This window comes from Acanthochromis polyacanthus, chromosome 11 (genome assembly GCF_021347895.1).
Source record: "Acanthochromis polyacanthus isolate Apoly-LR-REF ecotype Palm Island chromosome 11, KAUST_Apoly_ChrSc, whole genome shotgun sequence".
NCBI classification, from domain to species: Eukaryota; Metazoa; Chordata; class Actinopteri; family Pomacentridae; genus Acanthochromis; species Acanthochromis polyacanthus.
Window position 1 is genome coordinate 23,343,035 of NC_067123.1, and position 24,627 is coordinate 23,367,661.

Below are 24,627 nucleotides of genomic sequence, written 5' to 3' on the forward strand. Positions count from 1 at the left end.
TAGAAGTAGAAATCTTCCAAGGGGGTGAACACTTTTTACAAGCATTGTACCGCATGGGGGCAAATACTTTCAACAATGGTTCCCTTGTTTGAATCCTTACAGGCCTGAACTGTTCTCTCCATGCCATTCCTCTGCTCTATCTCACCATATTTCCAGTCACTCTAATAAAGGGAAAAATGCCCAAAGAAAAAAATGTTTTGTTTTTGAAATAAGTAATCTGCAGCAAATAAGGATGAATTAAAACTCTAAGAAAAGACAAGTGATACTACTGCTGCTTCAAGTCATAACAGATATTTGCGTTGACCTCTGTTGGGCGCATGCTCGTCACATAGTTGTAGAATCTCCCACAGCACATGAAGGCAACCTAACTCTCTCCATCTGCTTGTGTTGCCTCATCTTCGGTCCTGACACTGTGCCTCTGTCTGTATGTGGGAGGGTGTTGATGCAGAATTAGTGCGTTAAGGCCACTGTTCCTCAATGTGCTCTCATTCTGTCACTGCCTTTAGCGCCGTGTGTGTGTGTGTCTGTGTGTGAGTGTGTGTGTGTGTGTGTGTGTGTGTGTGTGTGTGTGTGTGTGTGTGGGTAGCAGGTGGTCAGCACAGCCACACCTGTTGTTAATATGACGGAGTATGAGAGCGTATATAGAATATCCCTTTTATAGCACAATGAACACACAATGAGAGGGTAAACGGGAAGCAGTTTGACAGCAACAACTGGCATCATAGTGTTTGCAATGTGATGTGGCTCACACACACTTTCTCACATCCATCGGTGCATGTTTGATCAAGAGTTTCTCCTCCTCCTGCTCCATTTGCTGCCTAAATTACACTTCACAGATTAGTTCCAGTCTGTGTGTGTGTGCGTGTGTGTGTGCGTGTGTGTGTGTGTGTGTGTGTGTGTGCGTGTGTGTGTGTGTGTGTGTGCGCGTGTGTGTGTGTGTGTGTGTGTGTGTGTGTGTGTGTGCATCTGAAATGGGATTCCCCTAATTTGAGCAACATTGCTCAAGGGCTCGTGAAAGACAACATTTATCACACTGAATGAAGGACAAGTTAAATAAAGGAAAATGTCTCACAGTTCAAGCTGTCTCTCACTTGCACAATTACACACACACACACTCCTAAACTGTTTTGGGGTGTGTGTGTGTGTGTGTGTGTGTGTGTGTGTGTGTGTCTGCGTGCAAGAAGCTCCGCTCAGTTCATTAATCTTGTCTTTGTTGTGCCAAGGCAGTCCTAATTAGATTACATTACACACGCTTATTCAAAGCAACCAAGCAGGAAGCAATGTTGCAAATATGGTATGGGCATACATATGGTATGCACACACACACACACACACACACACACACACACACACACACACACACACACACACACACACGTAAATAATATAACAACATAGACACCAAACTCTGCAGATTAAGACCTCATAACACGTTTGTCAAATGCCTCTGTTAGCACCAGAAGGGAGGTTTGACGTGACAATGAAACACAGATTCACACTAATTTGTTCGGGGTCAAAAAGCCGTGGGGACAGACTCACAGTCGCAAGAGGCAGACTGAGCAACGCTGAATGGCTATAAATGCATCACACTTCATTTCATACTGCTATCAGCTTGTCAGGGGGAATCTGGGTTATAGCGATGCGTGACTCCTGACATCAGCCGTCCCTCCATCTCGCTGCTGCCTTTCCTGATGCTAAAATAAATATTTAGGCTTCTGCTGCCCCAGAAGGAATGATCTTTTACAACAGCTCCCTGTTTTACATGCAGGAGGTCACTGACACTGAGAACTTGATCCTCTTTTCTGCTGATCATCACTGGAGCAGTGATATTATACTCAATCTGTTCAAAACTGTGTCATTTTTTCAGACTAGTGTTGTTTATTGTATTGTTGAATGTTTCAAAGTTTGATACTTATTTTATTTCATTATCTCATTCAGCTAATGAAACACAGCTAGACAGATTCTCATTTCTCTTGTGTTTATTCTTTAACTGAGCTACTAATGCAAGACAGATGTGGACTTAAGTTGCTCTTGTCTGGAATTATTGTAGTTTTAACTTGCTGTTGTTAATGGGACTGTAACAAGGAGAAGGAGGGTAATCCCAAGACAGAAAAGCAAAGTGTGTTTTACTTCCTTGCTGTATTGGAACTGATTAATAGAAGATCATTTAAAAGACACATGTAGCCCAACTAGTGCTGCTAATATATAGCCCAGGGTGAGTATAATACATCAAGGACTCAGTGTTGCACTAAGGAGAAATAAGTAATTGCCTCAGACTTATGGTGTAATCTTTAGTGTACCAGTGCAATACGTACCAATTAATATATGCACTGGGGAACAAGATGTGAAGCTATGGAATAATGGGGTAACAACACAGCCTTTTATAAAGACCTTTCACTGTAATTATTATTGAACTACTGAGTAGCGATTCTATTATTACAGGGTGAGCTGAACAACAGCTCTTTAGAGACTGACAGTATCCCTGACAACACACCGTCAACTGACCATTGTTTAAAAATATGTGCTCACATGCACCCTTAGTCATTCTGAATATCTCAAAAAATATAAAAAGACACAGCATGATAGGTGTTTTGGTTGGCAATAAGGCTATTTTGATAGAAACCCAATTGGGTAAAGTAAGTAAGCACATTTTTTCAAGTACTTCTTATATTATATTACTATATATGTTATGGTATTGTCATTTTATGGTATTTTAACCTATCACTGTGTTACATTTCAGGGGACATTTTGTACTCTTTATTCCCCTACATTTATCTGGCAGCTTCAGTAATGGTAAACATGCACAATTAATATGTCAAGTTTTTGAAACAGAACACATTGTTAACTAGGAAAGCACTCAGAGAGTGCAGACCTCCGCCAAGGATAGAGAGGAAAACAGGAAACCCATGCAGTAAAGGATCATGAGCTGGAATCAAACCTGCATCTCTGACACAGTTCTGTTTGCGAATCGCCTGCTTAACCAGTTGAGCTATCTGGACACCTTATTCCAATTTGTTGGATGACATACTAACCTATGATGTTTTTGTCATATTTTGGACCACATACTAAAACATACTAAAAAATTCAAAGTGATCCAGAATCCAGGATCCTTTCCGGATTGCCACCAAAATTAAATTAGCTCTTCCTCTTACCATAGTCTACATCCCCTCAAAATTTCATCTAAATCTGCCCAGGCGTTTTTGAGTTATCTTGCTAACAGACAGACAGACACACAAACGCCGGGTGTCACATAACCTCCTTGGCGGAGGTAAAGATTAAACTGGTGGGTTTCAATGTTTCAATGTTTTGAAACCCACCGCCACCATGGGCCACTCCATCCACAACATTGACATCAGAAAACCGCTCACCCGCATCTGCCCTGAACAGTGTAAACCGGGATTCATCCGTGAAGAGAACACCTCTCCAACATGCCAGACGTCATCGAATGTGAGCATTTGCCCACTGAAGTCGGTTACGACGACGAACTGGAGTCAGGTCGATGAGGACGACGAGCATGCAGATGAGCTTCCCTGAGACGGTTTCTGACAGTTTGTGCAGAAATTCTTTGGTTATGCAAACTGATTGTTTCAGCAGCTGTCCGAGTGGCTGGTCTCAGACCATCTTGGAGGTGAACATGCTGGATGTGGAGGTCCTGGGCTGGTGTGGTTACACGTGGTCTGTGGTTGTGAGGCTGGTTGGATGTACTGCCAAATTCTCTGAAACGCCTTTGGAGACGGCTTATGGTAGAGAAATGAACATTCAATACACGAGCAACAGCTCTGGTTGACATTCCTGCTGTCAGCATGCCAATTGCACACTCCCTCAAATCTTGCCACATCTGTGTCATTGTGCTGTGATAAAACTGCACCTTTCAGAGTGGCCTTTTATTGTGGGCAGTCTAAGGCACACCTGTGCACTAATCATGGTGTCTAATCAGCATCTTGATATGGCACACCTGTGAGGTGGGATGGATTATCTCAGCAAAGGAGAAGTGCTCACTATCACAGATTTAGACAGATTTGTGAACAATATTTGAGAGAAATGGTGATATTGTGTATGTGGAAAAAGTTTTAGATCTTTGAGTTCATCTCATAAAAAATGGGAGCAAAACCAAAAGCGTTGCATATATTTTTGTTGAGTGTAATAAGATAATCCCTAAATAACATTTGGAAACTCATCAGAAGGTAAGGAAACCTATGCGCAACCAGAATATATTGTTTTAATAACTACTTTTAACTTTTTACACCGATGAGTACCTCATAATATACTGTATAAATGGATTGTTGGATATTTTTTATAGCAGCCTTTTTGTTTGGAAAAGCAGTGGTGCAGGTGCAGCATACAGGACACAGCAGAAGTAAGTAAAGGCAAATATTTTATAAAGAATAAACTGAAAATACAGGCCTCAAAGTAGAACCTAAATGCAACAAAAGTGACCTCACCTGAAACTACTGACCCACAGCACAGAAAATCTGTAACCATTAAAACAAAATTGACTGTCACTATGATTTCCGCTGATCCTCACTGCATTCGCATGACTATTAAGTTACCTGTAACAATCACAACTTTCTCACTTTTAGACCGATGAAATATGTGTATCTGCATGTCTGTATTATGGCTTCACGTGGAAAGGAGTTAGCAGAGGAACTTGTGAGGGTTCTCAAAGACAGAAAACGACACCAAGGAAAAATCACAGTTACCTCCTGATTACTGAAAAGTTATCAAGAGGTAAGAAGGAGCCATTGTACCACTAATCATGATGCCATCCACAATGCATTACTGTCACAATGTAGCTGTTAAAATCAGACGGGCAAGTGCGTCAGACTTCACTGGGGTTATCAAAGGAAATCAGAGTTTGTGTGACAGCTCAGACAGTCAAGGACATTTCAACAACCTGTATGGATGTTGTACAAGAATAAGTACTTGTTTGCTATTTGACACAAAAGCGGAACATTTAACTTTGCAAACGAACTTAAAAAGAAGCCTGATGAATATGGGAAGTGCATTCTTTTGTCAGATGAGACCAACATAAATTTATTTAGCTCAGAGTGTTTGACCTGGACTTGGCCGGTACTGTACCAGTAAATGCATAGGTCTGAGAGCGAAGCACCAAAGCGGGAGAGCGATGATATGGGGCTGCATGCAAAAGGTGTTGGGGAGATGATATTTACAGATGTGGATATAACAAAATACTGTCTGACAAGAAGACTTCCACTCTGCAGAAACTTGGCAGAAGAGGAATATTCTAGCATGATAACGATCCAAAACACACTGCCAAAATCACGCCAGCGCTTGTAAAGAAGAAGAAGAAAAAAAACTGTGACCTGACCGAGTATGTCACTTGATCCGAATCCAATAGATGACCTTTGGTTTATTTTTAGGAGAAAGGTAGAGCAACCCTCCAGCAAAGAGCAGCAGAAAACAAATGTTTCCTACGAATGCCAGAATATTGCTACAGAAAGTTTTTGCAACACTGCTATCCTCCATGTCCAGGAGGTTGGAGCCTGTTATTAAAAAATAAAGGTGCACATTCAAAGTTTTGAAAACAGAGCTGAATGTCAGTAATGAAAGGTGCACTGACTTTTGTTACACTGATTTTTTTTACTGTCGGACTTGTAGCTTTAATACAGTAAACCGAAAATGTCATTTTTTTTAATGAGACAAAAACCAAATATCTGATGTTCAAATTAGAGATAATGCATTTATGAAGAGGCGGTTTTGAATCATTTGACATTTACATGATATTGCACAGGGGTTGTGTTTACCTCTGTTGTGTATAATATCAAAATTAGTCTAAATTAATAGTAAACTGAAGATAATTAAATATATTAGTATAATTACATTTGGGATATTACACATGTAAATTAATTTCAATCACACAATTCAGTTTTGAACTGAGAAAGCTCAGGTGGGCTTTCTGGCTGTCACAAAATAGCCAAATACAGCTTTGGATTAAAAACAAACCAGCCAAATTAAAATCAACAACTAAACAGCACTTAAAGTAATTGCAGCATTTAGATGAAGGTATGAAAATGTTAAGCACTGACCTGCATGAAGTTTTTTGTGTACTCGAACATTTGACTAAGGTTATTGAGAATATTTCTTTTTAGAGGCTATTAAATTGTTCAGTTTGTAATCGTGTTAGGAACATTTCATTAATATCGTTGGTTGTTTTTGGGATATGTTTATAGGCTGAATTAAAAAGTATAAAAAACTAAAAAGCTGGAATTTTGGTCATTAAATTGATGCACTCTGCCAGTTGTTACGGCAGGTGAAAAAGAAGTTGGGTATCTGAGGGTTAATGTGCAGGACATTGCAGTGTGGGCATCATTATCGCTGTCGCTGTCATTATCTTCATTACTTCAGCCGACTAATTTGTAATTGTCTGGGAATTTCCCCCCATGCTGATTTCTCCACATTGATTTCTCTGCCTGAAAATTGTTGTAAAATGTCTCTTTCTCTGCTGCTCTTTGTTTCACATGAACTCTTCGCTCGCTTGGATTTGTTTGTGCTGATATTGATCTGAGATCTGCAGCTTAATATACTTCACTAAGTGCAGGAGTAAGCGTCAGTGAGTCTATTCATGTGTTTGTCCATCTCGCACATGTCATTTCACACATCCATCCATCCATCCATTACCTGTACACCACTTAACTTTTACTAGGGTCATGGAGTGGCTGGAGTCTATCCCAGCTGACTTAGGGTGAAGGCGGTGGACATCTTGGACAGGTCACCAGTCTGTCACAGGGCTACACATAGAGACAAACAATCACACTCGCATTCACACCTACGGACAGTTTACAGTTACCAATTAAACTGAGTATATTTTGCACTGTGCCTGAGTACCCGGAGAAAACCCACAGATCTTCTAGCTGCAAGACGAAAATGCTAACCACCGAGCCACTGTGCAGCCGATTTCACACGTTAATCAGAGTTTTACAGCATGCCTCACCCCTGGCCTTTACAATGGCCATGGAAGTCATCATTAGGTCTTTAAAGTGGGTGATTGGGGGTGAGCGAACTACAAACAGGATCCGCCTTCCACCTATTCGAGCTTACATGGATGACATGAGCACTTTGACCACTACTGCAGCATGCACCAGGCGATTACTCGGAAAACTGCAGGCAAACATCAAGTGGGCCCGGATGAAAATAAAACAAAGCAAGTCGCGCAGCAACTCAATAGTCAAGAGAGAACTTAAAAATTAGAACTTCTACATTGGTGATGACCCAATACCAACAGTGTCTGAGCAACCTGTTAAAAGCTTGGGCAGATGGTATAAGGCAAGTCTCAAGGATAAAGACCAAGTACAGCAGCTAAAGCAGGACATGACCAACAGTCTGGAAAACACTGACAAGACTCTACTACCAGGGAAACTCAAGCTCTGGTGTCTGCAGTTTGGACTTCTTCCTCGGGTCAAGTGGCCACTCACCATGTATGAGGTCCCAATAACAACTGTGGAGAAGATGGAACGAACTGTAACGTCATATGTGAAGAAATGGCTCGGTGTCCCACGCTGCCTGACTAACATCAGCCTCTATGGCAAAGGAATTCTTGAGCTACCCATCACAAGTCTCACCGAAGAATACAAGTGCTCTAAAGTAAGACTTCAGATGGTGCTGAAGGACTCCAGAGACCGGATCGTCACCAATGCTGCTCCACCCCTGCTACCTGGATGTAAATGGACACCATCTAATGCGGTGCAACATGCTATGTCAGCCCTGAGGCACAATGACATCGTGGGGCATGTCCAGCTGGGAAGAGGAGGCTTTGGCCTTGCAGCGAGAAAACCAACTTGGCATAAGGCGTCAACATCGGAGAGGAGGAAAATGGTGATTACGGAGGTGCGCCGTCAAGAGGAAGCTGAAAGAAGTGCGAAAGCTGTCTCACTTGCTAAGCAGGGACAATGGATGAACTGGGAAGGCCTTGAGAGAAGAAAGCTCGGCTGGAGGGACCTCTGGGAAATGGAGGCAAGCAACATCAGCTTCATCATTAAAGCTACCTATGATGTGCTCCCATCCCCAAAGAATCTACACAATGGCATGGCGAGGATCCAACCTGTGCCCTCCGCCCAACTCCAGCGACTCTTAAGCACATACTGTCGGGTTGTAAAACTAGCCTCACACAAGGCTGTTACACCTGGAGGCACAATCAAGTTCTTAAGAGTCTGGCAGCTGCTCTTGAAAGAAAGAGGAAGTTTATCAACTCGTTACCCCTCAGAGCAACCAGTTCTATGGCACCAACATTTGTCCGAGAAGGCCAAAAGAAGCCTAACTCTCCCCCAGTCAAATCAGAAGATGGGCAGTTGGTCATGGCTCGGGATTGGAGGATGCTTGCTAATATTGGCCAGCAATTAACATTTCCACTGGAGATTGCAGCCACAACCCTTAGGCCAGACTTGTTAATTTGGTCCCCTTCGCTGAAGTCTGTGTATGTCATAGAACTTACAGTTCCGTGGCAGAATTCAGCAGAAGAGGCCTACGAGCGCAAGAAATTACGCTACACAGAGCTGGCGGCAGATGCACAACAACGAGGATGGAATCCAAAAGTCTATCCGGTTGAAGCAGGATGCAGAGGATTTGTGGCTGCTTCGTTCATCAGGCTGCTGAAGGACCAAGGCATCCGCGGACAGGCTCTGCAGCAGATGATAAGGTCAGTCTCTGAAGCGACCGAAAGAAGCAGTCAGCGGATATGGATCAAACGGAAGGACCCTTGCTGGGGCTCATAGAACAGCAATATAATTCACTTGAGGTATGCAGCCAGCTTAGGGGCTGGCTCAGGGAGTTGGACGACCCTGCCTTGCAGAGCCCCATGGGCTATCCCATACCATTCATTCCACAGCATTATCCGTCATTTTAGGTTACTGAGATGGTGCCGATTGTGCCCTCAAGCCACCGGCAAAGGACTATAGTTAGGGCTTTTGTTCCCTGTTCCTGCATTACCAGGCTAATGAAGTATGATTTGGCACAGACACAAGCTGAGGCTTGAACAGCCTGTTGCTGGCCACCTTTGAGGAGGGTGTCTAGTGTTTAAAAGGCCAAAACACCCTATGATTTCGAATGTGTCCCGAAAGTAACATCGTTCCCAAGTCATACGCTCCTTCCATCCCACATCAAGGTATACCTCATGTGAGTGCATACCATCTACTGGCACAATGGATAATTTAACATCTTATCCAGTGTTTCATGACTCTTGCATTCCAGGATTTTTAGAATTACACTGGATGACTTAAGTGGGTGGAACTGACAGTTGTAATACGACAGCAACACAAATCAAATTAATATTGTTATTATTATTCACCTGCATACTAAGTCATCAGTGCACTTCTTGTATGCACTGACTGTGTGTGCAATCAATCAAAAAGGAAAACACAAATACTGTAAATGGACTGCCAAATACTTTTGTGTTACTCCTGCTGACCAAATGCCTGCAGAAAAATGACATTCTCAGCTGTACTTTGTGTTTAGTGCTCATTAGCAAATGTTAGTAGGTTACTCTGCTGAAATTACATATAAACATGGGAAACATTTTAACACTCTTAATTAACATTAGCATTTAGTTCAAAACACCACAAAGTACAAACCACAAATCTGCTTGCGTAGCTGTACAGCCTCCATTTGTGTAAGTTGTTACCAGTTTCCCAAAGGGTGGGCGCTTCATTTTCTGGGGAGGACATATTTGTAGCTTTGCATATTGCACACTGCTACCTTCTCTTTCACACTGAATCAGACTCATCCTCAGCTTTTATCTGAAAATGGACAGCCTATAGCTTCTAAAAATAACCCTGAGTTGTAGATACTGTATTTATTAATATCAGATAAGCAGCCTGCTCAGAATTTGCTTACAGACTCTGCTTCTCCCTCTCTCTGGTCTGCGCTAAAAGGAAACTCCGTGGATTTGACACGTTGAAGTGGCATTTTCACACTTCACAGAGCATCGCATGCAGCATGACAAGAGAGGGGAGAGAAGGAGCTCGCCGTGGCAGAAGAGTCGAAATGAAAGAGGGAGAAATGAAAGCTGGAAGGAGGAGAGGAATATTGGGATTTTGGTTCGTCAGATCTTATTTTTACTCCCACCACCGGCACACACTGACACTGACGCTCTCAAACTTTCACTCATTACCAGCTCTTCTTCCTTCCCCTCCTGTTTGAAGCACCGATCTCTCTTCCTCCCACACTCTCTCTGTCTCCTGAGGTTTTTCCTTCCCGACTTTGTTTTTTCTTCCTCTTCCTCCCCGTTTTCCCCCTTCTGTGTGTTTTCTTTGACCGTCTTTTTATCTAGTCGCTGGCTGCTGGATGGCGTTTCATTCTTGTTCCCTCCACACTGCTGCTCCTCTTGGTTTAGCACGGCTGTTACAACCCTTCTCTCTCACTTACCTTCGTTCACACACACACACACACACACACACACAGTTCTTCTTCTTCTTCTTCTTCCTCCTCTCTTCTCCTCTGCCAACTCCAAACTGTCTTCTCTCTCATGTAAAATGTCTTTTTCTGTGCCTTGTAAACATGCACACTAATATGCAGAGGCACACACAAGCCTACAGTCTGACAGTCTTTACCAGCTCTCTCCTCACACACCACTATTCTCACATTTCCACTTTGAGAGGAACAGCACACACACACTTTTTCCCACTAGCTCTCCCCACCACACACATTGGTAGACTCTCTCCTCTCTCTCCCTCTTTTCCTCCCTCCCAGTAATAACTGCTCTCTCTCTCTCTCTCTCTCTCTCAGTCCTCATCTGCACCTCAGCAGAGTAACATGTTGCCTCGTTGCAGCTACAGCGCTGAGCAGTAACCAGAGGCTGCCAGCTCCCTCTCACACTGTCCAAACATTAAGAGCAAACAAGGAGGAGAAGCAAGAAGAGAGGATCCCAAGTCTCATCTTCCCTCTTGGGACTCCGACCACCTCCTCTGACATTAGGTGGAGGAGGAGGTAGAGAAGAAGATCTGTTTTCACACCGTCCTGACTCAGTTTGCCACCTCAAGCAGAAGGAGCGGCAGAGGATGCAAGGCAAACTGCAGGAGCTAGAAAGTTGGCTCTGCTTCACTCGGCCGTCCATCCATCGCGCACAGCTGAGCAAACTTTTGTAAAAGAGGAGGCGGCGGACGTTGGAGGGTGGGCAGGAAGAGAGAGAGCAAGAAAACGTCCCTGACTTTGCTCGCCTCTCTGTGCACGTGTCCTCGTCAGCGGGAAAAGCAGCACCATCCATTCAGAGGCGGCTACCCATGTGGCAAGAAGCTCTGTGGACCCGCGGACGCTACCTGCTGGAGAAGAACGATGGAGGCGAGGGTGCCGAGGGGCCTGAGAGCCTGGGGGACGGCTTCCCGGGGTTCCAGGGTGAGGTGTGCGTGGAGGGGGAGAAACCTCAGGACTGGCTGTACGAGTCGTACTACAGAATGAGCCAGCAGCATCCGCTGATCGTGTTCCTGCTGCTGATCGTCATGGGAACCTGCCTCGCGCTGCTGGCCGTGTTCTTCGCTTCAGGACTGGTGAGTGTGTGTGTGTGTAGAGGTAAGTGTTTAGACAGGATTTTAGAGGTGTGGGTAGCTAATCCACCCAGAAAGAGGAGGATAGTGCAATGTGAGCCTGAATATAAATAGAGCATACTGGTCCTGCATTTATACACAGAGAATGTTGTGATTGTTGTGATTTTTTTTATGTAACTTTGCTCTTTCTAAAGGCAACAAAATGAATCTACCACATCTAAAAGTTACTCATTATGATGTGTTAAATCATCCTTGTTTGATCTGTGCAAAAATTGCAAAAAAGGGTTAGATTTTTTTTCTTAAATGTCCACTGATTCCCAAATAAGAGGATGTGACAGCAATTTCACACTGAGTCAGGCGATAATTGGAAAATTAAATGAGCATTTTTTTGTTTTGTTTTGTTTTAAGCAGGACAGTTTAGCACATACCTTTAAGTATTTAAGTTCATCTTTCCATCCAAAACCGTTGTTCTTTGTCTAATTCTACTCACTGAAGTGATGCTGGAATTGCAATCAGATCAGAGTTATTCCTATAATGAGCCATATCGAATGAAAACTATATAGTGTTGAATAAAATTTAAGTCTGCCAGAATAAAGGACTCTAGTGTGTAATATTGCGGAAAGCACATTTCATTATAGCGCCAAAAAAAGACCCTACAAGCTACTAACATGGCCAAGGGTCAGATAGAAGCCTTCTTGTTGGGACGACAGATGAGTGTTAGAATATAAGAAGAGTTTTGGTTTCGGCATGAGACTGAATGAGGCGGGGTGGAGGGAGGGTGGGGGCAATGTGCATGTGTCTGATTATGTGTGGCAGCATGAGTGGCCGTGGAGCAGCCCTTTAAATTGCAACGCTGGGTTTGCAGAGTGGATCAAGAGCGGGATGAGAGTTTAGTCCGTGGCTGTGTGGGTGTTGGTGCTTTTGTCAAGTGAGAAGTGTTGTTTTGGCCACAAACACTCAACCGCTAACGCACGCTATTGTTTCTCAAGTGCTGCTTTTGTGTTTTATGAAATAGTCGCACAAATAGAAGCCCACTCGTCGATGTTTTTGTTTCAAAATGATTGTTTTGCTGCTATATGTTAGGGACGCTCCGTAGACTTATTTTCTGTTTTCTGTTTTCATGTGTGCTCTCAAAGTAGCGCCTGGAGGCCGTCGCTAAAGTCCCGTTACATTCATTTCAGCTGAACAACGTGGTCGTTCTTGGGAGCACCTGAACCTAAATCGATCCCTCTACTTCTATTTAAGACAAATCAATAGATCTTTTTGCCCCCACTACTCGGTTTAATTCTCCAAGTTCTCCTTTTCCCCTGGGTTTTCCCCTCAGTGCTTCGCAGGTTAAATTACAATCGCCACCAATCATTTCCCATCATTCACAATGTAAATTGAAATCATTGTTTCCATTAAATAACAGACATGCCCGTCTGTGGTGATGAAGTGGTTGTGCAGTGAGCCGTGTATATTTATTACTGCCAGATGAAGAAGAATGGCAGGAATAAATAGAGGTTGGGTTAGGAGCTGGGGGCTGGGCGGCAGAGGGAGGGGAGGATGTTGTTCTAAGTGTTCTGGCTTTATCAGTGAGCCGACAGAAACCCAACCAAAGCAGCACTAATGCTCCCAAAATTACTGCACACTTTTATCTTTCCCCACAGATGAGGGCTGGAGCGGGTGAATGTGGTGTTTGTAGGAGGCCGACTCCTCCACCCATTTTCTACAGTATGTGTTTGGGTGCGTTGGTATGTACAAGTTTGTGATTGTGTGTTAGGGTGTGTTTGTCCGAGGAAGTCTCTCATTTCCTTCTAGGCTTATCTGCATTTTTTAGATAAAATAATTCTTTCTTGCTGCCTTGAAGTCGTATTGACTCTAATGTGTGCAGGCATACACTTGCGGTCGTGTATTTGCATGGCAGCATATTAATCTAATGATATTTAAAACACATCTGGACAGTTAAATTGGGATCAATATTACATCTGATGATGGGACATTGGAAATCTATGAAGTGGCCACACCAGCTCATTGATAACAGCATTGGTTTTTATTGGCACAATGTTTATTTCAGTTCATGCTTCTGCGGTCCAACTGACTTTTAGCCTCCTCAATTTTACAGTCTGTTGATATTTTATGTACAGCAGAAACACAGATTTTGTTCCATCTCGTTGACAGTTTGATGGATGCAAGGCAGTGAGAGAGGGGTGTTTTTGTGATGATGGATGACCAACTGTTACTGAGGGGAAGGAAGGTGAATGAAGGGGATGAAATAGATGTTGTGACATCACTGACTAGGTGTGGTCAGAGCGGTAGCACTGCAGAGCAAAAATGATCACCTGCTACACACATATACAAGACTTTATATGACTGTGTTGAGAAAAATGCATGTTTTGTTATTTAGATTTAGATATTTGCATGTTGTAAATTAACATGCATCAAAAACAAATTGTGCTTAAAGGCATTAACATATGTAGATATACATTTTAGACTAATTGACTGTATATAAAAATGGACAAACTCTCAGTTCGATGGGTGTGGCTCTTTCCAACTTCATAGTGCCTGACTCTTCTTAATTTCAGGATAACACAAAAATGAGCAGGTGGCGCTTAGGTAGGCCATGCAAATTATGTTTAACTTTACACTTTAATGCAATTTAAACTTGACGTAAAGTCATAAATACACACCTAATAAGCATTAAAAGGTACAGAAATGCGACTAAAATATTTTACACATTTTCATAGTTGAAGTCTTACTGTTAATCATGTCTGTTATACACTGCCTGGCCAAAAAAGTCACCAGCTGGATTTAACTAAGCAAATAGCTAAGAGGCTCCCATTGGATACTGCATGGGTGATTATGTTTCAGCTGCAACAACTTATTTAACCCTAGCTGATGCAGTGAGGAGCTTCTCATTTCTTAAACAACCATGTTGGAAGACATTTCCTGTGGTCATGGAAAGGATGTTAATCTGTCTCAGAAGGGTGAAATAATTGGACTCCATCAAGCAAAGAAAACAACTAAGGAGATTTCTGAAAACACTAAAATCAGGCTAAGAACTGTCCGACGCATCATTTAAACCTGGAAGGATAGTGGTGAACAATCATCTGTGAGGAACAAATGTGGTCTGATGAGTCCAGATTTACCCTTTTCCAAAGAGATGGGGGTATCAGGGTAAGAAGAGAGGCAGATGAAGTGGTGCACTCATCATGGCTAGTACCTATAAGTCTGTGGAACCAGTGTTATGATCTGGGGTTGGTCAGGTTCAGCAGCATTCTGTTCCCAAAGAATGAGGTCAGCTGAATACCTGAATATACTGAATGGACAGGTGTTTCAATCAGTGGAGTTTTTCTTCCCTGATGGCATGGAGATATTCAAAGATGACGATGCCAGGATCCATGGGGCTCTGCGGATACTTGGTTCAGGGAGCATGACACACACAAGGATTGACCTCCACAGAGTCCAGACCTTAGCCCAGCTGAGAATCTTTGGGATGTGCTGGAAAAGGCTTTGCACAACGGTCCGACTCTTCAATCATCAATATAAGATCTTGGTGAAAAATTAATGCAACTCTAGATAGTATTAAATGCTGTGACTTTGCAGAAGCTTATTGAAACGATGCCACAGCAAATGAGTGCCATACTGAAAGCTAAAGGCAGTCCAACAAAATATGAGAGTGTGCGACTTGTTTTTGGGCCGGACAGTGTAAGTAAATCATGTATTTGTTAGTATTATTTTTGTTGTTTTTCAATTTCAGTCCAAAAAGTCCACTATTATACTTCTTTATGAAGAAAGACCCCTAAGAAGAAGTAGTTAAACAATTAAGTGTTTTTTTGTTTTGTTTTTAACAATTTTACGTCCTTCAGTTACATCTCATGCATGGATGCTGGCTAAAAAAAAGAATATTTAAAGAATATTTATAATAAAAATCAAAGCACCAGAGGCCAAGACATTCTGAGCCGTGTTTCCCTGCTGGCTGAATGCCACTACCCTTGACAACTTGAACTATTTTCCACATGATTGTGATAAAGAGCAGAGTACCTCAGTTTGCTCTCTGTTATTTACTCCTCATTACCCATGTGAGCCTTTAAGCAACCATTCTGTTCATTAGATTTGCTTTAGAGTCAGAGTTTACCCACTTCCTCAGTTACAGTTTATTAGAGGCCCATATTACCATGTTTTCACGGTCCAATATCATGATTATGTTATTTATTATTTGGCTGCTGGGAATCTGTTTAACACAGGAGCACCATACCACTGCTGTGTCCTCTGGCATCCTTTTCATAGATTGTGAAATGACAATTTCTTCACCCTGTACTGAGAAAGTCCTTCCCTGGGGTGGTGTGATGATCAGATGTAAGATCACGCATATGAAGTAACAAAATCTCTTCAGATACAGCAATAACCATGAAACCTATCTTTAATCATCTTAAAAGTTAGTTTCTGCAGAGGTAATAGCATTATGCGTACAGTACATATTGTCACCTGTCATTTATAGTAATTTGCTGTTTAATTTGAAATGACAGTAGTTCACTTTTAAACTAAATGAATATTTAGGCAATTATCTGTAATAAATTATAGATTGTAAGTCCGCATGAGTTAGGTGTGAGAAGAGATCAATTTCCCCTGCTAACCAAGACATTGAAGTAAAGAATAAGGAGCTGCCAGTAGTACCAAACTTTTCCTTTCTTAACTATAAGTATTCCGTAAAAATGATTGGGATTAGCTACATGTTAACCAGTGTTTCATCTTAATCTTTCCATCACTGCTGGATCTTCTGCAACCTTTGACCTGTTTTAGCAGAATGTGTTAACATTCCTCTAAGCTGCAAATGGAGCCCTCGAGGAAAGGTTTGTGGATTATTGATGAATTTCATAGCCAGGCTGAGAACAGATTGAAGAAATATGCCACCAGTGCTGCTTTATCAGGCAGGATAAATATTCAGCAGGTGCCGCTACATGGAAAGTGCATACACTGTCGTGATTTAAGCACACCCTCCCCTGTTCTTCTCAATTTCTGAATGTATTTGCGGTGTTTTTTGTCATTCTGCAGCTGAATAATTAGATTACTGCACCTCTGTGGCTGCTGCTGTGTCTCCCTGTTCCCTCCTTTCCTCGCAGTATAATAGCTGGATGAGCCACATTGGGTTAAAAAAGGAAATAATTGTTCTGGTTGACAATGCAGTTCAATAAGGCAGGCAGGCACAATGCCCTCTCTCTATGCCATGTCAAGGGAAATGGCTTTAAATGGGTTCAAAAGGGTTTTAACAGGATTAGAAGGCCTACAGTCACAACTGTGCAAACTGCAGATGATTCTTTTTTTTTTACTTACTACAAATAGGTGAAAGGCCGCTCCAGTGAACTGTGCATGATGGTGAGGAAGCAGCTCCCTTGATTTATGTGTGCATGTATGTGTGCTGTATGTGTGCGAGCGTTGGAAGATATGTTTTGATGGTGAAGGAATGTCCTTGTCACTGATGCGTCCCTTTGGTGAGTTTGCCGTCTTGATTGCATTCTCATTGGGATTCAATCTGTGCTTCGGGCTGACTGTATAGCTGCTCTGGCGTCAGCAGCCAGATCCCTTGGGATCCCTTTGCCAGAGCCTGACTCATACTACCTCTGCTCCATCGTGCTGCTACATTAATACACAGCAAAATGCTCTTATCCTGCATTTGCTCAGCCCAAATAGCTTCTGCTATTTTCAACAAGCAGCTCGAGTCAATAAACTGTCAAATCATCCCCAAATTCAAGGTTGAGCCTGTGACATCTTTTTATTCTGTTTCATAAAAACTGCTTCAGTGAAATGCATGTGGAGAGAATCAGACACATTTCTGTGCCCACACTGATGTTCATTTTACTGTAAAATCGGTGACATGTAATCACACCGGTGCTTGCTAATTTAACATTTACAGCTGCTGGACCTGTCAGTGTAATCATGACTCGACTGGAATAACTTAAAATGGGTTACGTGGGTGTCGAGTATGGGATGAAGTCTGTGAAGGTGAGCTCGGTGTGTGGAGGCTGTGTGTTCACAGCCTGCTCTTTGGGCAAATGATGCGGATTTTGCTTCTGTTCCATAATTTAAACATTCTGTAGAGGGCAAAAGGAAGTAGAGAGTACATATTCGCACCCTGACCTGAATCTTCAAAAGCAATAAATTCCATTGTAACATTAGTTATACATTTTAGCTGAAGGTGATTGCAGGCTGCCAGGAGAAGATACACTGCTATAAACTAAAAGGGAGATTTCCAGTGACAGTAGATTGAACCAAAAGAAGCTGTTCCATCCTTTTTGTGGACTTAAACTCAGCACCATCAGCTCTATTGCAGACACTACCGTCTTTCCTTCTAGGTTCAGCATTCAGAAAAGCCATAATGGGTGAAATTGGAAAACTTTTAGCTTTGAATTAACTCAATTTGCATTTTTGTAAAACTTTCTACAACTTGTTTAAATCCAGGTCAAGTTTAAAAAAAAAGGCCCACTCTGGGGCAAGTCATGAGCAAAATAAGAAATATTGTGCACTGCAGTTTACCTTTGACAGTCTCTTATTTAGAATCAATCAGACTTTTTGATTTCATGTATAACAAACTTCAGGAAACAATCCTGTCAGCTTGCTGGACGAGGCTTTCTGTGTCATTATATTACACTACAATCAGTTTTTGATCCAGACATGTATGGACAGACATACTTCAATACCGGAATTCACCATTGTGAGGCATAGATTATTTATATAGTGTTTGAGCAGAGTCATAGGTTTTGGTGGCTTTGGGAGAGAGCAACTGTGCATACTACAAGCGTTGCCTTTTCTGCACCAGTCAAAGCTTTATGTGAGAGTGGCAACGAGAAAAGCCACAGTTGAAACAATCTTGTATTAAATCGCTATTAGAGTTTGCCAGAAGGCAGTTGAACTCTGAATTCAGCTAGAAGGTCCTTTAGTCTGTTGAGATCAAAATGCAGCTTTTTGGCCATCAGACTAGATGGTGGGCAGACACTAAACACCACACATCATCACGAACACGCCGTCCCCACTGTGAAACATGGTGGCAGCAGCATCATAACAATAGTATGCTTCTTGCAAGGTAGTGGATGAAATGAATGCAGCAAGGTATAGGGAAATCTTGGTGGACATCCTAATGCAGTATGCAAGAGAAGATTTGTTTTCCAGCAAGACAATGGCTCGAAGCATGCAGCCCAAGCGATGCAGAAATAGTTCAAAGACAACAAGGTGAATATTCTGGAGTGGCTGAGTCAGAGCCCAGACCTCAGCCCAGTTGAGAATTTGTGGCTGAACTTGAAATGTGCTGTTCAGTCGTGATCCCTCTGCAAATTGACAGAGTTCTGGCCTTTTTACAAAGAAGAATGGAGTAAGATTGACAGCGTCCACATAAGCAAGGAACGTATACTAATTGGCGGTTTGAGGGAGGTGAATGTTAATGCAGTCACTTATTTTACATTTTGTATTGTAGAAGTAGCTGACTTTACTTTACACAAAACTGTTTTCTCTTTACATGAAAACGTCTTTATTGTAAATTCTCATGACTGAGACAGTACTGACCAAGACTCAGTACTGAAAAGCAATGAAAGTGTGTGAAAGGATGTGAATACATTGTACAGGCTCTGTATGAGGAATAAATCTGCGTAAGACAAACTACAGCCAGATTTTAAATATAACTGACCTGTAAAGGTGGACAGTTTTTGTTGTCTGCAACTTCTTGTGTTGTATATGAGACAGTCGGGGTGAATGGACATCTGAGTTGGTCGGTGAGGAAGGTCTGGTCTGAGGTAAAGAGACTGTGTGTGTGTATGTGTGTGTGTGTGTGTGTGTGTGTGTGTTGACAGTTACTAAATGCTGACTTTGACAGCGTGAGCTTAGAAGTGATGCTGTAGCACATTCTCTGGGCTCAGACTGTCTGCCTGCCGGTCTGTATGCCGTCTGTTCATCTGTTTATGTGTGTGTTGTGTACAACCTCCATCCTTTAGAGGACTGAATGTCCTCACTCGGTAACAAAAATGAATTCTTTAAAAGTAAGCACGTGTTTTTGCTACTTTCACTTGTGTGTTGGATTTAAGGTTAATGGATTTTTAGAGATTTAGGATTTAGGAGAATTAAGTATTTAAAACGTTTTCAGACTTCATCCATGTGTGTCTGGTAGGTATTTAAGAGGCCTCTACATGGTGCTGTGGTCTCGCATTAGTCAGAGTAAATGACTTTTTGAGTAGCTAGACATAAGTGGAGAGTGTATTATTACAAACTGTTTATTTGTGTGAGGCATAATGAATAGATAAATGGGGACGCACTGCAAATCAGAGTGTGAATATGTTCAACTCCACTAATCTCACTCCACCTAAAACTTTATAAACTTTTTTCTATTCTTTATCCCGCCTTCTCTCTCTCACTACAGAATACAGAGGACCATTTGGCGTTCCTGATCACAGTGCCCACTGCTCTTTTCCTCTTCCTGTCCATCTTCATCCTGGTCTGTATTGAGTCCGTCTTCAAGCGGATGCTCCGCCTCTTCTCTCTCCTTATATGGGCCTGTCTGGTCACCATGGGTTACCTGTTCATGTTCTCCGGAGGCAGACTCAGCCCCTGGGACCAGGTAGATAAATCTGTGCTTTTTTTCCCCCCACATTTGTGTATCTTTGTTAAGATGAGTAAGCAAGTGTGTCTGCAAGAGATCCAGACATCTATGAGGTTGTGTTCTTATGCAAATATCTACATAAGTACATCGAGTTGCACATGTGCAAGAGTTCTTGCATAGAGTTCATCTCCCATGACACATATACTACTGTTCAAAAGTTTGAGGTCACCCGGCAGATTCATGTTTTCTATGAAAACTCACACTTTTATTCCTGTGCTAACATCATTGCACAAGGGTTTTCTAATAATTAATTAGCCTTTCAACACCGTTAGCTAACACAGGAGCATTGGAACACAGGACTGATCTGTACCCCATGTAGATATTCCATTAAAAATCATCTGTTTCCAGCGAGAATAGCCAAGTACCACGTTAACAATGTCTAGACTGTATTTCTGATTCATTTAATGTGATTTTCAATGAAAAAAATGCTTTTCTTTCAAAAACAAGGTAATTTCTTAGTGACCCCAAACTTTTGAACGGTAGTGTATACAGTTAATAATTTATAGCAGTGGTTGATTTACCAAGAAAATGGGTCCTTTACTTTTCACGGCGGATCACAAAGTAAGGCATCTTATTTCTATATCTAGCATGTTTAGTATGTGCAATGATTTAGCAAAATAAGTTAATATTAACTGACTTTTAAATGTTGCCTAATCTGCACAGTGACCTAGTGGTTAGCACTTTCGCCTTGCAGCAAGAAGATCCCCGGTTTAAATCCCAGCCTGAGCCTGGGATCTTTCTGCATGGAATTTGCATGTTCTCCCTGTGCATACGTGGGTTTTCTCCAGGCAATCCGGCTTCCTCCCACAGTCCAAAAATATGCTGAGGTTAACTGATAATTCTAAATTGCCCGTAGGTGTGAATTTGAGTGTGATTGTTTGTCTGTATATGTAGCCCTGTGACAGACTGGCGACCTGTCCAGGGTGTCCCCTGTTTTCGCCCGAGTCAGCTGAGATAGACTCCAGCACCCCCCGTGACCCTAGTGAGGATAGAGATATAGCAGCCCGATCTCACGGGGATTCGTGAAACTGTCACGTAAGTTTTAGTTTCGGTTTCGTGTGCACCAACACGATTTCGTCATGTTTTTTGTGCCGCTCACCACGAAATGCGCACCAATGTATTTTAAACGGCGGACTTTTCGTGCCACTCAGAACGTATTTCAAAAGAATGTGTATATTATATTTTTAATGTAAAACCGTGGCGAATCCAACGCTATATTTTGCATGACATCGTCCCTAAACATAACCCTAACCATAACCTAACCATAAGCCGGTGGTACACTTACCAATTTGCATAGGAATTTCAAGAATGTCTGGCGGCCGGCGGCTGCAAACGCGATCACACAAGCAGTATACGCCGATGGACAGCTTAGATCGTCATGAATCCGCCGGTATAAACCACTTTCAGATGTGATTACCACAGCGAAAAACATTTCGTGGTGAGCAGCACGAAAAACATGACGAAATCGTGTTGGTGCGCACGAAACCGAAACTAAAACTTACGTGACAGTTTCACGAATCCCCGTGAGACCGGGTTGGATATAGAGAATGGATGGATGGATGGATGTTGCCTAATCACTCAGTTTCAAGCTGTCTTGAAAACTCATTCATAAGACTAAAAGTCTTAAGCTGTATATCCCAGTAAATGGAACATACTCATGTTTGCAGATGACATTAGGGCAAATAAACACATTACTTAAAGTGAAAAGAATTTAATAGCTCAGTGATTTGACAAATCTGTGCCTCATGACAGAACTACCATTTTGTTGTGTTCACACTCTTATTACAAAGTAGTTATCTGTGGTATCAGTATCTTAAAATGGTTTACACCATTTGTATCATTAGACTTTATGCTTTCAAATTATGTACAATTTGTCAGATTAAATTTTGAAATGCCTGATACCGTTCAAAATGAGTATTTAAGGGACAATTCGGTTACTATGCCTTTGCTGTTGTATTTTTGGTTTTGGAGAGGGGAAGAAAAGAGATTATTACCCAAACTGTATACATGAAGTATCTCTTCCTATAGCCCAGTGCACATCACTTTAAGATTGGGAGAAATCTATCTTGAAAGCCATGTTGTTCTGACATATAACTGATAAGGTAAAATGGTTTAGTTTACAATATGCCCTACGTGTTGGCGTGAAGCAAATATTACTCAACTAAAAACAGAAACAGTCAAGTTTAAATCACAGCAGTAGTAATTTAAAGGTGTAGTCTAGCAATAGTCTGAGCTGCCCTCATTTTTAGTCAAAATTTTGAAAATTGCAGAATGCAAGCAGTTGCATCTCTTCATTAGACTCTGGCTGGTAAAGCACACTCTGACGCAAACGGTAAATGAATATGTGAAAATACTGAACTGAGAATAATCAAACCTCATGATTAACTTGCCTTCTGACACGTGCACGAGCATTTGTGAGTTTTTCTGGGACTGAACACACGTGTGTGTGTGTGTGTGTGTGTGTGTGTGTGTGTGTGTGTGTGTGTGTGTGTGTGTGTGTGTGTGTGTGTGTGTGTGTGTGTGTGTTCAGTATGTGACGCACATCTGTCTGTCAGTTCAGACGTGTCTTTTTATATGCATACATGATTGTGTGCGTGCGTGAGTGCAGGATTCATTCCAGGTGTTAATGAGGCCTGATGAAAGCTGGAGGTGAGCAGATCAGCAGACAGACACATTAGTTTTCAGTGCCAGGCTCCTACTCTCTCTCCATTTCAGGAATCCTATTTTCTCATGCTTGCATCCTGTCTCCCCCCATTCATCAAATCCCATCTTTCTCCCCTCAGCTTCTCCACCTGCCTCCTTTTCTCCTGTTAAGACGCTGCCACCCACTCCCCACCTCACCCCACCATGCCCAAATTTCCCCTCTCTTACCTTCCTTCTCTCCTTTGGGGGGAGAGATATTTTTATCATCAGCCACCTGTGAGAGCATAATCATTCTGCATTATTAATCACTCTAGTCTGCTCCATGACTCTTCCACTTACGCATCTATCTATCTATCTATCTATCTATCTATCTATCTATCTATCTATCTATCTATCTATCTATCTATCTGTCTATCTGTCTCTCTGTCTGTCTGTCTGTCTGTCTGTCTGCACCTTTGTTTTTCTGTCCTGAAAAGAATGAAAAGCAAGCAAGCAAGCAAGAAAAAAACTTGCCGGGGAGCAGAAATCCGGTGAAAAGAGAACAGTTGGAACTGCAGTCAGCTCTTGGTGGGTTGGATTGATTGTGATTACTGAGAGAACAGCATGTCTGATGGAGCACACAGAGCTAATAACAGTGAGGGCCTGACAAAAGGGAGAGAAAAGGTGAGCGGAGGCCAGAAAAGAGACAAGTTCAGAAAGGCTGGTTCTCTCTTCGGCCGTTCATTTTTAACCCATCCACCCCTCCTTCTATGCTCACCTGCTCGACCTCTTTCCGCGCGCATGCAAAAAATATCTTGTAGACACGCAGCGCAAGCCATGTCTGCCCCCATCTAGCTGCATTACCCCGTTAGTCTGGGCTTCATTTGATTTCACTGAAGGCCACAGCACTTTCCCGAAGGCAGATTGAACATGGCTGTCACACCTGGTACCCCAGAATCAGGATGCACTTACCTGAGTGTGTGTGTGTGTGTACATACTTGCAAAGAAAAAAAACAAACAACCACCCCCCTCGGCCTAAAGAAACGTGGGTGCTTGCTTCCGAAAATGTTACGGAGCTGCTTAGGCTCACAAATGCTAAAGTGAGCGGAGGGCAGAATATTTTTGATGTAAGTATTTGAGCATACACAATTGTGCGTCTGTGTGTATTCACGTTGGGAAGCAAGTAAGCGTGTGCCGCTTTTGTCTGGAACACGGAGGAGAGTTGTGCACTCAGAACAAGAAAGAGAGGGAAAAGTAATCGAAGGAGTTAAAGTGAGATGATGGGTGCAGCTCCCATCTCCAAGTGTTTGAGGCTGTGTTAGGATTCAGGCTGGAGTGCGGTGGAGATGGAGTGTGTCTGGCTGCTTGCGTGGCAGACAGAAGCAGGTGACGCACCTGAAATTGAACTGCCATTCTCAGTTCCTTTCAGCCACCCAAACAGACTGGACATCACGCTCTCCAACCGCTCTCGTTTTTTTTGTTCAGAGGTGGGAGTTCAGGGTCAGAAGTTGAAGGTTATGACTAATATATTCAGGACCTTCAAATCGCCACATCTGCTACGACGTCAGCATCCTTCTCTTTGTTGGTTCCCTTGGCAACAGAAGGTCTAAGCCTACACAAAACACCTCTTTGTGTTCTTAGGTGCTCTTTTACAAAAACTCGGTCAACCAAACAATCACTTGTATGCAGTGTTCTAGTGTTGATTTTGCTTAAAGAAGCACCGCATGTCAGTGATAGAAGTAATAATATCTTCGTAATGCGTCACCAAATGATTGTCACTGCAAATAATATCCACATTATTGATGCAAGTAGCTTGTACTTTTTCAAAGGCGGTAGGGAATGTAGGACAGGGTGTATTTAAATCTCGTGTTATTTAAAGTTTGTCTGTCA

The 24,627-nt window shown here is 42.4% G+C and overlaps 1 protein-coding gene across 2 annotated transcripts in view; it reads left to right on the forward strand.

The window, feature by feature from the left end:
- Window positions 1–10,431: 10,431 nt before the first annotated feature.
- The window catches only part of adcy2b (adenylate cyclase 2b (brain)), a 70,958-nt gene continuing 56,762 nt past the window's right edge, over window positions 10,432–24,627 (forward strand). The window contains exons 1-2 of one of the 2 annotated variants that reach the window (XM_022205385.2): window positions 10,432–11,495; window positions 19,876–20,073. In XM_022205385.2, coding sequence (XP_022061077.1) covers window positions 11,232–11,495; window positions 19,876–20,073 — 462 coding nt within the window. In that variant the 5' untranslated portion in view covers window positions 10,432–11,231. The remainder of the gene's footprint in view (window positions 11,496–19,875; window positions 20,074–24,627) is intronic. The other variant, XM_022205384.2, reaches the window with a different exon arrangement.